The sequence below is a fragment of the Euleptes europaea genome, chromosome 3, assembly GCF_029931775.1.
Source record: "Euleptes europaea isolate rEulEur1 chromosome 3, rEulEur1.hap1, whole genome shotgun sequence".
Taxonomy (NCBI): domain Eukaryota; kingdom Metazoa; phylum Chordata; class Lepidosauria; order Squamata; family Sphaerodactylidae; genus Euleptes; species Euleptes europaea.
In genome coordinates, this window is record NC_079314.1 from 15065200 (window position 1) to 15080160 (window position 14961).

Genomic DNA, 14961 nt, shown 5'->3' on the forward strand with positions numbered 1-14961 from the left:
GCCTGCTGCCTGCCCCCCCCCAGAGGGTGAGGTCGCCCCCATCTTGGGGTTGAGGTGGCTCAGGTGTGTGTGGGGGGGAAGCTGGCTCCCCAGGCCATCGTACCACCAGGTAGGGTAGCCAACTCCAGGTGATGACATTCCTGGAATCTGTGAAGGATGGGGTTTGGAGCAGGATGAGAGTTTAGCAGGGATCCGCTGCCATTTTCTCCAGGGGAATTGATTGATGTAGTCTCAAGAACAGCTGTAATTCCGGGACAACTCCAGGCCTCACCTGGAGGTCGGTAACTCTACTGCTGGGACTTTTCTCGGCAACCTTCGTGGCCAGTCGGCCCCTGCTAACACTTGGCATGTGACCATAAAGCCGGGGGGGGGGGAGAGATGGAAGTGGGGATAGACGGGGAAAACCCTTCATTTCATTGTGTGTCCATTTTAGTAGTGTTTAGGTTCACAATTTACTGCAGTCCCCCCCCATAGCGTTGCCAGGTCCCTCTTTCACCACTCTTTCACCAGGTCCCTCCCACCACTGGTGGGAGGTTTTTGGGGCAGAGCCTAAGGAGGGCAAGGTTTAGGGAGGGGGGGGGACTTCAATGCTATAGAGTCCAATTTCCAAAGCAGCAATTTTCTCCAGGATAACTAATCTCTATTGGCTGGAGATCAGTTATAATAGCAGGAGATCTCCGGCTAATACCTGGAGGTTGGCAACCGTACCCCCTTATCATGATGCACTTTTTAGTACAGGGGTGTCAAACTCCGTTGTTAAGAGGGCCAGATATGACATAAATGTCACTTGGTCTGGCGGGGCCACACCTCTCCAGCCCAGATTTAGAGTGGGGGGGGGGAAGCCTCCACTGGCTTGCGGGCTGGATAAGAGCTCTCAAGTGTGCAGTGGAACCCAGGCAGGACAATGCTGCTGCAGTCGTCTTGTTTGTGGGCTTCCTAGAGGCACCTGGTTGGCCACTGTGTGAACAGACTGCTGGACTCGATGGGCCTTGGTCTGATCCAGCACGGCTTTTCTTATATTCTTATGTAAGGGGCTGGATCTGACCCTCAGGCCTTACGTTTGACACCCCTGTTGTAGTATATACGTACTCCACATAGGCTCACTTTCCCCAATGAGGCTGATTAACCATATGGCTCCCTCCCTGGGGAGAGGGGAGGGTTGCCCTTTTCCCTTCCTAGGAGAGATCAAGGCAGCGCTTATCACATTACGATCTCATCTAACAGCATCAAGTGCTTGGCAAACATGAGCTAATTGTATTTTCTTAAGCTCCTCTGGAGGTCGGTACAGCCAAATGCTCGGCAGTCCATGGCAACTGGAAGACACGGGAGGGAGACACAAAGGGACACTATGAACCTGGAACACCCTGCCTCCCTCCATTTCTAGGTATGGAGGGAGGACACCAATTGTCAAGGATGGAGACACAGAGTAGGTCACGGGGATTCAGCCCCTTCAGGGATATCACCGTGCCCTTTATCAGGAAAAGTATGTTGGTGGTATGTTCATCTAAGGAACTAAGTAGAGCAGATGCTGAGAGACACATCGGTGGGTCCCCTGAGGTGTACAGCTACAGGAGGTTCCATTTCACATTAGGACTGCAACATGGGTAAAGGGGGATTTAACCATTTCCCCTGTCTCCATTTCACCAAACAGTTTTTGCATCGTGAAGGGGAACAGCATAAGGCAACTTGTATGTTTCCATTAAGATTGCCAGTTGTCCCGCCAGTGACCCCCCCTTCCTGCTGCACCTCCGTCAGTTAAAAAACTGCTGTCATGCGATGGTATGATGTCATTTCCAGGGTAAAATGTTGTCATGGCACTCTAGGAATCAATGGAAGTTCTGTGGCTTTACCATAGTTTCCAGTGATTCCTAGAGCAGCATGACAACACTCCTGGTTTCCCTCCTCCCCAGAACTGATGTAGAGGCAGCGGCACCCTCCCATGTCCCTGCCCATCCCCATCTCTCACTGGATTCCAGACATCTTGGCGTAACACATGCTTTCTTGGAGTATTTGAGGTCAGGATAAGGGCATGTGGATGAGATGCAACACTTCTGCATACCACATCCCTGACCCAGTTGGGACAAACACACATTCATGCATTTCCAAGTGCTTTGTCTGGTATGAACCTTAGAAGCCAACCTGCTCCTACCTTCTCACATTCTGGATAGGGTTGTCAGGTCCCCCTGACCATCGGTGGGAGGTGGGAGGGGGTAGGCTTGCCAGCTCCAGGCTGGGAAACTCCTGGAAATTTGGGGGGTGAAGTCTGGGGAGGACGGGGACCTCAGTGGGGTACAATGCCATAGAGTCCATGGTCCCAAGCATTCATTTTCTTCATGGGAACTGATCTCTGTAGTTCGGAGATGAGCTGCAATCCCATGGGATCTCCATTTCCCACCTGGAGGCTGGCATCCCTAGTTCTGGATGCTGAAGGCACTCATTTGTGAATTTTCTAAAATTACATTTTATACAATTCATTCACTTAATTTGGTAAGCTGTGTGTAAATGTTGGGAGTTCAGCCAGCATTGCTGTTGCTTCAACCCTCAGACCCTTCCCGTCCCCTTAAACCTCCGAGATACATGCCTGGCTGGCTCATCTTTTTCTTGTGCCCAGCTGTTCCAAACAGTCCATCTTTCATTTCATCTTTGTTGTTGTTAAAAGGAAACCATCATCCTATCCAGCTTTCGATACACTCTTATCTCTCTGCTCAACCCCCCCACCCCTTATGTCACAAATATGGGGCGATCATCCCCAGGATGATAAATCATCCAGCGTGGGTTGCTATTTTTCAGGCCCGTGGAATTAGTCACCCCTCTGGACAAAGCCTGCCAAGCTAATAATGAGCCACTTCAAACAAGCGAGGGAACAAGCAGTTCATGGCTGTAGAAAAGATGGCACCATCAGCAACCCAAAGCCAGCCCCCGCCCATTTCTGACTCATTACCCTGATGCGGTTGAGACAGTGTTAATTCAATTGTCAACAGTGCATCCTCTGTTCCGCTACAGCATATCCGTCACTGGTGCTCGGTGCGCCAAACAGCAGACAGGGCCAGAGTGCCGTTATATTCCAGTGCTCTTCATGTGTCCTAAAGGGCCAACAACACTGTTCACATACCTTCTGCATTTTAAAGAGGGAAGGAGGCAGATTCGTGGACATTGGTGCCCCTAGCCATGGTGACTTAAGGGACCCTGTGTATTCAGAAGCCTCTGAATGCCGGTGCCAGGAGGCAACATCGGTAGGGCTGCCAGCCCTGAGTTGGGAAATACCTGGAGATTTTGGGGGTGGAGCCTGAGGAGTGCAGTGTTTGGAGAGGGGAGGGACTTCAGTGCTATAAAGTCCAATTGCCCAAGCAGCCATTTTCTCCAGGGGAACTGATTTCTGTCACCTGGAGGTCAGTTGTAATAGCGGGAGATCTCCAGCCACCACCTGGAGGTTGGCAACCCTAAACACCAGGGGTAGGCCTCAGTCTCTATGCCCTGTTGGCCCTTCATGAAAATCAGTTGTGTGGAGCAGGATGCTGGACCAGATGGACCACAAGTCTGATCCAGATGGGATCTTTTTAGGTTCTCGTTTACTTCAATGGACTTTTGTGCTCTTCTGAAAATGTAGCTGTCCATGGTTCCTTTAGCAAAAGGGAGAACAGGGGAAGGGTGGGAGGAGAGAAATGTGAACTCTTTCCTCTAAACTCATAATGGGCTTGCAAATCAAACGGATTCACTTCAATTCGCACTTGCTGAATTAAATCATTCGGCTCACACACATTCTAAACTGGGGCAGGGGGAATGTGCCAGTCACTAGTTCTACGGTTCTAGAATCGAGTTAGAAAGCTGACTGTGGTCCCTCAACTCAGTGAAAGAACATTCCACAGATGCCCAGATTAGGGCTGCCAACACCAGGAGTAAAGTTCCTGAAGATGTGGGGATGGTGAAGTTTGGGAAGAGGAGGGATCTCAGCAGAGATGTGATGCCATAGAGTCCTTCTTCCAAAACAGCTATTTTCTCCAGGGGAACTAATCTCTGTAGCCTGGATATCAGTCATAATTCCAGGAGAAGTCCCAGTTGGCAGGTGTAAGACCAGACATACTCTTTCCTCCAGAGGCTGAAGCTAAAGTTACCATCAACACAAATGTCATTGGAGATTTAGAGGTCTCGAGTTACTTCTGAAACTCCCAGATGACGTTTTGTCCAAAGAGTCTCTGGAAGTTTCCACAGACAGAGGAGATCATAGCTTGGAACAACAAACTGGCTCCCGGGTACTTACTTTCCTCAGCTTCTCAGTCTCTTTGCAGAAGAGCTTCTGGACCAAAGGAGGGAGAGTGCAGGCCCTTTTGACCTGGGCCAGGAAACCCCGACATGAATTTTGCACTGCAGTGGAGGAGAAGTAGAAGATGATGGGGTCCAAGCTTGCATTGAAGGTGCTAAGAAGCAAGGCCTTGTCCCTCCACCCTGGATTTTTCCACTGGATAAAACCAACAAAGTGGGAAACATTGTAGGGGGAGAAGCAGATGATGAAGACCGCTAGGGTGGCTGCCACCAGCCCCACGGCTCGTCGCTTTTTGCTCCTGCAGATGTGGGGTGAAGAGATCACAATCCTCATAAAGCCACAGTAGCAGAAGAAGGTGATCAAGGATGGGAACAGGAAGAGGACAATGCCGAGTTCCAGCCGAGCTGGGAGGAGGAGGTCACGCTGGCCATCCGTGAAGTTGTCATAGCAGACATTTGGTAAAGAATAGTTGGCCGGATGAAGCTCAGTGATGAACACAATGCTGCAGTGGGCAAATGAGCAGGCCCAGAGGCCTAGGCTGGCCACTGCTGCGTAGGCTGAGTGGCGCCTCAGCTTGTATTGGATGGGATAGGCCACGCCCAGGTAGCGCTCCACACTCACTGCCGTGAGGAAGAGTGTGGTGGAGTAGATGGTGCTGAAGTAGAGGAGGCCACTGAGGGGACACAGAACTTGAGGAAGAGGCCAATGGCCAACAATGGCCTCCGCCGCCTTGATGGGCAAAAAGGACAGGAAGCAGAGGTCAGAAAGAGTGAGGTTGAGAAGGAGGACACAGTTGGGTGTGGCCTTGGTCCTCAGCTTCTTGATGAGGGCACACAAAGCTAGCAGGTTGGTGGGAAAGCCTGTGATGATAGTGAGGAGGTAGATGGAAAGGTAGAGACCCCATTCTTCATGCTTGGGAGCCATGTTGGGAGGTATTTCACCTGGAATGCAAGAAGCAGATTGTGAAGAAAACATTAAGAAAAACTGAGGAGAAATCAATAAGGCAGCTCCTGAAAAATTCCCCTCAAATCTCCTCCACAGTTTTTTTATGGGGAAAAATACCATGGTTTGATCATATTTGATCACTAACCTTTTAGAGTTGATGAGTCATGGTATTTCATACAGGATCGACAGTTCCTCAGATTTCCTGCTGGACACCTGCCAAAATTAGATGAGAGATGCCGCATGTCAAATTTAAAACTTGGAAACCAAAATTTGAATGGCAGCCCTGGAACTCTGAGAGCCAGCGTGGCATAGTGGTTAAGAGTGGTGGACTCTAATCTGGAGAACCAGGTTTGATTCTCCTCTCCTCCACATGAGTGGTGGACTCTAATCTGGTGAACAGAGTTGGTTTCCCCACTCCTCCACATGAGCAGCAGACTCTTAATCTGGAGAACTAGGTTTGATTCTCCTCTCCTCCACATGAGCGGTGGACTCTAATCTGATGAACCGAGCTGGTTTCCCCACTCCTCCACATGAAGCTTGCTGGGTGACCTTGGGCTCGCTCCAAACTCTCTCAGACCCACCTACCTCACAAGGTGTTTGTTGTGAGGAGGGGTAGGGAAGGTGATTGTAAGCGGCTTTGAGACTCCTTAAAGGGAGAGAAAAGCGGGGTATGAAAACCAACTTTTCTTCTTCCACCTGCAACATCCAGCTCTTCAGCAATGTCCTACCTGATGGTCCTTCCTCTGACTCACCCTACCACCACTGCTGTTATCACTTCATTATTTATTTTCTTTATTTAATAGAGACCCACTTGTAATCAACTGGGCCTTGATGTGTTGCCAAGAGCAGGCAACATGACTGCAACAGGAAGCAACAATGAGAAAACTGATGAAGCAGCACTGAGCAAAGGCAGAGGCATCAATTTGTCCATCTCAGAGCAAACATCTGAGCCAACTTGTCCCAGTCTGTGTCAAACAAACCACTACAGGTCATACGTTTTCTGTTGCAGATAACTCGGTAACAACTAACATCCGGCTACGTAACTCTCTCATTTCACGTTGTTGTTCAGCAGGGATCTTTCTTACCTTGGTTTGTTCAAAGGTCCACTGCCTCTCAACACAGCCAACATGAACACATGAAGCTGCCTTATACTGAATCAGACCCTTGGTCCATCAAAGTCAGTATTGCCTACTCAGACCGGCAGCAGCTCTCCAGGGTCTCAGGCAGGGGTCTTTCACATCACCTACTTGCCTAGTCCCTTTAACTGGAGATGCCGGGGATTGAACCTGGGACCTTGTGCATGCCCAGCAGATGCTCTGCCACTGAGCCATGGCTCCTCCTCACCACTGAGCCATGGCCCCTCCCCAAAAACCTGAAATTGGAGAATGTGGGCATCGATCCCGCTACCTCTCGATGCTAAGCGAGCGCTCTACCATTTGAGCTAATTCCCCTTACTATGACTCTGCCATTTTGGAGCCATTCCTCCAGGAATCTGTCTAACCCTTAGCCATCTAACCAAGATGCTATTACCACATCTGATGGTTAATTATGTAGTATGTGAAGAAGTGTTCCCTATTGTCTGTCCCAAATTGACTGCTGATCAGTTTCCCTGGGTCTGAATAGTATCTATTACATTTTCATCTCACCATTCCTCCAAAGAGCTCAGGATGGTGTACACAGTGTGTCACACATCTTATCCACACAACAACCATGTCAGGTAGGTTATGTTGTGTGTCTGTGTGTTGAAAGAGAGAGAGAGACCGGCCCAAGGTCACCCAGAAAATTCACTGTGGAGTGGGGAATGAACAAATGAAGCTGCCTTATACTTAGGGTTGCCAGGTCCCTCTTCGCAACCGGCGGGAGGTTTTTGGGGCAGAGCCTGAGGAGGGCAGGGTTTGGGGAGGGGAGGGACTTCAATGCCATAGAGTCCAATGGCCAAAGCAGCCATTTTCTACAGGTGATCTGATCTCTATCGGCTGGAGATCAGATGTAAGAGCAGGAGATCTCCAGCTAGAACCTGAAGGTAGCCAACCCTACCTATACTGAATCAGACCATTGTCTCCTCTGACGAGCAGAAGTTCCCCAGGTCCCATATGGGGGTCTCAGGCAGAGATAATCTATAACCTGATCCTTTTTAATTAGAGACACCAGAGAACCTTGGACTTTCTGTGGGGAAAGCAGACACCCTACCCACGGACTCTCCCTCTAAACCACAGACCCACAAATTCAAACCTGGATCACCCTAATCTTAGTCCAACACCATTAAATTTTAAAGAAATTGTATTCAATTTGTACCTCACTCTATTTCCAGCCCAAAGCCAGGCTCAGAGCGGTAGTCTGAAAGGGGCCAAAGACAAACAATCCAACACATAAAATTTCAGCAAAACAATACACTAAAACCCATTAAAAAATTATAAACGAGTCATCAAACCTAGTTCTATTAATTGGCGCCCTTGATAAAACACTAGGCCACAGAGAGTCTGCGGGGAGGACAATCAGGACCCCCACCATAATCAATAAGATGGAAACAGTGACCCAAAAAAAGGGAGGGGGAAAGGGAGGCCAGTACACCATACACCACATTGGTTCTCCATCACTTATGGTCCACCATACTTTATGTGAGAGCCACCATTGTTAGAATGTCAGACTAGGATCCAGAAGACCCAGGTTTATGTTGGCAGAGTATGCTAAGTACGCAGTGAACGGCAGTCTCACTGATTAAAGTTAAAGTTGCTTTTATTGGAGGAACTACATTTAGGATAGGAAAGCTGAGAGACAGAGCCTCTAGCTGTTTAACTAATAAGGAGGGAGAGAGAGGGAAGAATGACTTTCCAAGAAGGAGGAGAAAATTGCTCCTAAGAATATCAGTCTAAGGACAGACAAGAGGGGTGGAAAGGTGTCTAACCTTACAGCCCTATCAAGATGACCACTTGCCCGCCCCCTACTGGGTCTTCTTCTCAGTTCCTTGGCACGCTAGGCATTGCAACTCTTCCAACAGTTTAAACCCCCACCCTGCAAAGGAAGCTTGCTGGGTGATCTCGGGCCAATCACACCCTCTTGGCCTAGGCTCCCAGGGTTATTGTGAGGATAAAATGGAGAAGGGTAGGATGTTGGGTACTCATTGGGGAGAAAAAAGGGGAGGAGTATAGTAGTAGTCGTTTATTGCTCCTTAACAAAGTCATACGCATATACCTATAACACATAGATGCCTAAAATGCATAAAATACATGAAGTGTATAAAGCTTATAATAAAATTATACATGTTCAACAAAATCATAGAATAATAGAGTTGGAAGGGACCACCAGGGTCATCTAGTCCAACCCCCTGAACAATGCAGAAAATTCACAACTACCCTCCCCCCACACCCCCAGTGACCCCCACTACATGCCCAGAAGATGACCAAGATGTGTTCCCTCTCATCATCTGCTTAAGGTTATAGAATCAGCATTGCTGACAGATGGCCATCTAACCTCTTCTTAAAAACCTCCCAGGAAAGAGAGCTTACCACCTCCGAGGAAGCCTGTTCCACTGAGGAACCACTCTGTTAGAAAATTCTTCCTAATGTCTAGACGGTACATTAAATCTCTTAGGCCAAATGCCAGTGTCATTTACCGGGATAGTTTTAAAACCATTACCTGGATTAAGTATTTGGCGACCAGATGGATTTTCTCGATACCCACCTCTAAATCTAATAGGAGAAAAGGAACGATCCAGGGTTCAGAGGGAAGATTGTACTTTGTTAAGATAGGTGTGACCCACGTCGTTCTCTCCTTGTTCCAATTTTTGCAAAATAGAAGTAAATGCCCTAAGGTTTCTATTTCGCTGGTTCCGCAATCACACAGGCGGTCGCTAAAGGGGATTTTTAAAAAGCGGCCCTTTAAAACCTGTGTGGGGAATGCGTTTAGTCATGCTAAGCTGACAGCACATCTTTGGGTTGGGGAGGTTAAAATATATGGGGAGAACTTCTGGGGGAGGGATTCCCATTGTAGCAGTGGAGCAGACTCTATGTGCTCTACATTGGGTGCTGCCAGAATCCAGGTTAAAAAGTCTTCTTGTTTCACTAATGAAGTTTTGTTTACTAGGTCTAGCCGATGACTGGAGAGGAAGACCTAGGCCGTTTCTTTTGCTGTTTATTAGGTGTTCCCAGGAGCTGGTATAGTTGTCTTTGGTTATCAGATGAAGAAACCCACTCTGTGTATTGGGCTCGATATAAAGCATTTTGATCCTCATTTTTAGTGCCTCAAGCCATGCTTTAGCTTCCAAGGAGCATTGTGCAAATTCCATTCTGAGTGCTGTGCTTGCCAAACAGCCTGGTACCCCTGCAATGTTACGGGGAGGAGTATAAATGAAATAAATAAGTAAATCATCCTTTGTTGATTAAGACGAAGAGTTGGTTTTCATATGCCAACTTTCTCTACTATTTAAGGAAGAATCAAACCAGCTTACAATCACCTTCCCTTCCCCTTCTCACAACAGACGCCCTGTGAAGTAGGTGGGGCTGAGAGACCTCTAAGAGAGCTGAGACTAGCCCAAGGTCACCCAGCTGGCTTCATGTGGAGGTGTGGGGAAACACATCCAGTTCACCAGATTAGCCTCCGCTGCTCATGTGGAGGAGTTGGGAATCAAACCCGGTTCTCCAGATCAGACTCCACCGCTCCAAACCACAACTCTTAACCACTACACCACATTGAAGAAGAAGTTGTTTTTTATACCACAATTTTCTCTACCTTTAGGGAGACTCAACCCAGCTTACAATTGCCTTCTTTTCCCCTCCCTGCAACAGGCACATTGTGAAGGAGGTGGGGCTGAGAGAGTTCGGAGATAACTATGACTAGCCCAAGGTCACCCAGCAAGCTTTATGTGTCGGAGTGGGGAAACTACCCCTGTTTGCCAGATTAGAGTCCACCACTCATATGGAGTGACATCTAAAAAGCTGGCCCAATTCAAAGCTGGTCCAACAAAGTTTTTTAAAAAAAACTTTATGCAAAGAAACATAAAGAATTATTTAAGTGCTGTGGCCCATTCCCCAGTATTTGTCCGCAGTGTCAATAAACTCATCCCAGAATAGCCTGCTTTGATCTACAGCTATCTCTTCCATGTTGGCAGCATCCCCAGAAAAGGTCAAAGGCAGAGCGTGGTTTACAAAGAGCTCAGCCAAGAATTGTGTGAGTTTGAATCAAAGGCCTTAAAAATTGGCCCTGGGCTGGCTGGCTGGCATGGACCATCATGGCGCACTATGCACAACACTCTGGATACACTCAGGTCTGGCAGATGGCCAGTTCTTAAACTGCAGCAGAGCCAGGGCCATGGGAAAAAGGAAAAGACAATGTTCTTCCAGTAGCAGCAAGGCCACTTTGCTAAGTCCGTGGAAGTTACTAGCCCAGCTAACCACGTATTTCAGCCCAAATGAGTTGCCTAGAAGTAATTCTTTCTCATCATAGGCCTCTGGCTAAAGCTTAGACTAAAAAGAGTGGGTCCTAGAAGACCCTGGGTCACCTGCCAGACCGCTGACTTAGAGTAACCTCATTCTGCCTGCATTTCCGCCTTCTGGCCGTTGACTCTGGTGGCACTGAAGAGCCGCAAATAGCTGGCCTCAACCTCAGAGACATCCCACATTGATTAATGGAATCAGAATGGAAGGGGGGTCCATTTGCTGCAGTGACCAGTAGCAGGTCAACAGTCCTTTGAGAAAGCTGATGGGAAACAAGGGCATGAAAAGTGAGAGGGAAATCCCATGACTTTGATGCTCTGTCCAGGAGCCTGCATGCATGACAGAGAACGCAAGGAGGAAAAGGAGGAGGAGGAAGAGGAAGAAGAATTTTTTATTCCCTGCTTTTTCTCTACCTTTAAGGAGTCTCAAAGTGGCTTACAATCGCCCTCCCCACAACAGACACCTTGTGAGGTAGGTGGGGCTGAGAGAGTTCTGAGAGAACTGTGACTAGCCCAAGGTCACCCAGCGGGCTTCATGTGGAGGAATGGGGAATCAAACCTCATTCTCTAGATTAGAGTCTGCTGCTCTTTACCACTATGCCACGCTGGAAAGAAAGAAGGAAAGATCTGCTTCTCCCAGGAGCTATTTACGTCCAAGCAAAAACTAGATCCCTGAACTGATTCCAGAGAAGTAGTCTTTTTGGCCTCCTTTTCTTCAAGCGATACCCCCTACTCCTTGATCTCTAACTGGATATGTCGCTAGTCCTTAAAACCATAATTCATAATTTCCATGAGCCATCTCTCAGATTACCAGCCAGACAGCCTTTCCTCAGGCTTACCCTCAGGCTTATAAACTTCAACTGGTGCAAAATTTAGCAGCCCGCTTACCGGTACTTCTTTTCTTTTCGCCATCAAGTCACATCTGACTTATGGTGACCCCAGTGGGGTTTTCAAGGCAAGAGATGTTCAGAGGTGGTTTGCCAGTGCCTAACTCAATGGCACAACCCTTGTATTCGTTGGAGGTCTCCCATCCAGATACATGCCAGCATCGACCCTGAGATCTGGCAAGATCAGGCTAGCCTGGGCTATCCAGGTCAGAACAGCCCGCTTACTAGCTCGGACCATATTGGTAGGTCTGCATAAGGATTTGTCTAATCCTTAAGAGCAAACTGGGGTAGAATCTTCAAACCTAGCATCCTCCCAGCCATCTGTAGAACAGCTGCTGTTTGGTTCTTCCTCCTAACTGGGGCTTAAACAAAATGGGAACTCACACCTGAATCATAGGATTGGATCCACCCAATTTTCCTACATGTGAAAACAGTGTGTAGCCTTTGTGGGTGGTCAAACGGGATCACCCATAAATGCTGTGCTACGATAAAGGGATTAGCTCGGTCAAAAGCCATTTTACACGGGGATGTAGTAAGGAAGAGAACTGCTGGTGAAAAAGCTGGTTGGATCCAACCCATGTTGGAGTGGGGCTGTGGCTCAGTGGTGGCATGCAGAATTCCCAAGTTCAATCCCCAGCATCTCCGGTTGAAAGGATCAGGTAGAAGATGATGTGAAAGGCCTCCACCTGACACCATGGAGAGCCACTGCCAGTCTGAATGGACACTACTGACCTTGATGGACCAAGGGTCTGATTCAGTATAAGGCAGCTTCTTGTATTCCTCCCCATCCACAGCCGCCCCCATCCCAATTGCTCATAGAATCATAGAGTTGGAAGGTACTACCAGGGTCATCTAGTCCAACCCCCTGCACAATGCAGGAAATTTACAACTATCCTCCCCCCACACCCCCAGTGACCAGAAGATGGCCAAGATGCCCTCCCTCTCATCATCTGCCTAAGGTCACAGAATCAGCATTGCTGACAGATGGCCATCTAACCTCTTCTTAAAAACCTCCATGGAAGGAGCGCTTACCACCTCCTGAGGAAGCCTGTTCCACTGAGGAACCGCTCCGTTAGAAAATTCTTCCTAATGTCTAGACAGAAACTCTTTTGATTTAATTTCAACCTGTTCGTTCTGGTCCAACCTTCTTGGGCAACAGAAAACAATTCCGCACCACCCTCATGATTTCAGTTGACTTTCAGATACTTCCATTAAACAAATTTGTAATGAACAGACATTGACCTATTCTAGGGTTGCCAGGTGGGTGGTTTCGGCGGGCACCTGCCCACCAATCCACCCAGCTGCTCAAGAGTGGGGATCATACAAGTGCGTGGCCACGTGCGATATGATCACGTCATTTCTGGTTTTACCCCCGGAAGCGCCCCAGCGCCGTGGCTGCTTTAGCACTCAAACCCCCAGATGCCCAGAAGTGAAGTGATCGCATGGCACGCAGCTGCACATGCATGTGATTGCACCAGCCCTGCCCCCCCCCCAAAAAAACCTCCCGCCGATGGAGAGTGGGGACCTGGCAACCCTAGCATATGATCAGGGTGGTGTGTTCCTAAAATGTAGCGAGGGATTCTTATTTTTTCAGCTTTCACTAAGAAAAGCAATTTGGAGGGGCATTTCCCCCCTAATACGAGTCTATTAGGAAACGATTTGATTCAAACAACATCTCTTTTCACTGACAGTTCCTCTTTATTTCCCACTTTCTGTCCTGTGCATTTTTAGCTCCTTTTTCCTTTTTTAAAAAGGTGACGGGTTCTGCAAAAGAAGGGTTCCTACCGGCCCTGCTGTGTGAAGCTGGCCTGATGAAGCCAAAGCACTGGGACAAGGACTGATTTATGGCACCCGATTTATTAGCAGGGGAAAGGAAGTCCCTCTCTTCTGAGATAACACTGCCCGGTTTCACAGCTGCCCTGCTTGGAGACAATGGGGCTAATTATAGGCTCCCTTGTTAAGATGGTAATGAAATGCCTGCCGCCGATGTCGCTGGAAGATAAGAGAGAAGGCTTCACGCAGAGCTCTGCAAACAGAGCAGAGCAAAGCTCAAGATCCAGCCCCCGGAGCTCATTCCAGGCAGGGATCCTGATAAGGTGGGAAAGTCCCTCGGAACTAAGCTGAGGGCATCTGAAGGTCTTGGACATCTATTTCTCACTCGACTGATGTTCCTTTCTCTCACCATGCATTGCATACCCAGATGGCAGCCTCGCTCTGCAAAGGGGTGTAGGGCCCACACTGTTCATATCTGCACAGACCTTGCATGATGCAATGGTTAAGAGTGGTGGCTTGGAGCGGTGGACGCTAATCTGGAGAACCAGGTTTGATTCCACACTCCTCCACATGAGTGGCGGACTCTAATCAGGTGAACCGGGTTGGTTTCCCCACTCCTCCACGTGAAGCCTTCTGGGTGACCTTGGGCTAGTTACACTCTCTCTGCCCCACCTAACTCACAGGGGGTCTGTTGTGGGGAGGGGAAGGGAAGGTGATTATCAGCCAGTTTGATTCTTCCTTAAGTGGTAGAGAAAGTTGGCATATAAAAACCTACTCTTCGTCTTCTGCTCCTCCTCCTCGGTCTACAAGCTGCCCATCCTGCCAGGACTTCAGGGCCCAGAGACCCATATAGAAACTGCCAGATGGACTTCCTAACCCATGCAACTTGCACAATTGCCGGGGAACAGCTAAGTGTGTCCTCCTCTCCCCTTTTGTTAATGACCAAAGAGGTGGCGGGGGGAGGTGGCAAATTGGTGACCGCAGGTTCCCTGAGAACACCAATTGGCCACTCCCAGCCTCACTTATGGGTACAGATGGAGGGTACAGAGATAAGATTCTGTCAGATCAGATGGCAAATTGCTCGCTCGGGCAATTGACCTGTGTTCTCAATCCTGCATGAGAGGAAATTGCTGTGGTTCTAACTCTATTACCTTTGTCTCCGATAAGGGGAATAATATGTTTCCTGAAGGGTTCAGCTGTGCAGCTCCAAGACTGATGCAATTATCAGCCGTGACATTTATAATTTAATTTCCACTGAAGTTTTTTTTTTTTTTTTAAAGGACTGAAGGGGATTTTTGACACACCAGACTTTTTTCCTCATGCAGAGGTGTGAGAAGAACCAGGGCTTAATTCAAACCTGAGCTCACCAGGAACTAGTTCTAAAAAATTTCTTTATCATTGCAGCCCAGGGGTCTGATGATCAAGAGAAAAGTGCCTCTGAACATGCGCAGAGTAATTCCTCCTCCATACTATCTTGGCAGGAAAAATAATAATAAATGTATTTATATAGTTGCTTTGTTATTTCCCACATTTCTCCCCAGTGAGGACCCACAGTGGCTTACAACATTCTCACCTTCCCCAAAAACTCATGATGCAGGAAAACTCATGATGCAGGAAAACTTCAGAGTTGCAAGTGTGGGAACTACATGACTGAATGCCATGCC

General features: G+C 48.3%; 1 protein-coding gene across 1 annotated transcript; it reads right to left on the bottom strand.

Annotated features, from left to right (window-relative positions):
- Positions 1-4219: 4219 nt before the first annotated feature.
- LOC130475693 (free fatty acid receptor 3-like) lies at positions 4220-5185 on the bottom strand. The gene has a single exon (XM_056847525.1). The coding sequence runs from the start codon at positions 5183-5185 to the stop codon at positions 4220-4222; it is 966 nt and encodes a 321-aa protein (XP_056703503.1).
- Positions 5186-14961: the final 9776 nt, after the last annotated feature.

What these genes read in the sequence shown, in the direction of transcription:
- LOC130475693 (XM_056847525.1), bottom strand. Translation starts at nt 5,185, where the DNA reads ATGGCTCCCAAGCATGAAGAATGGGGTCTCTACCTTTCCATCTACCTC.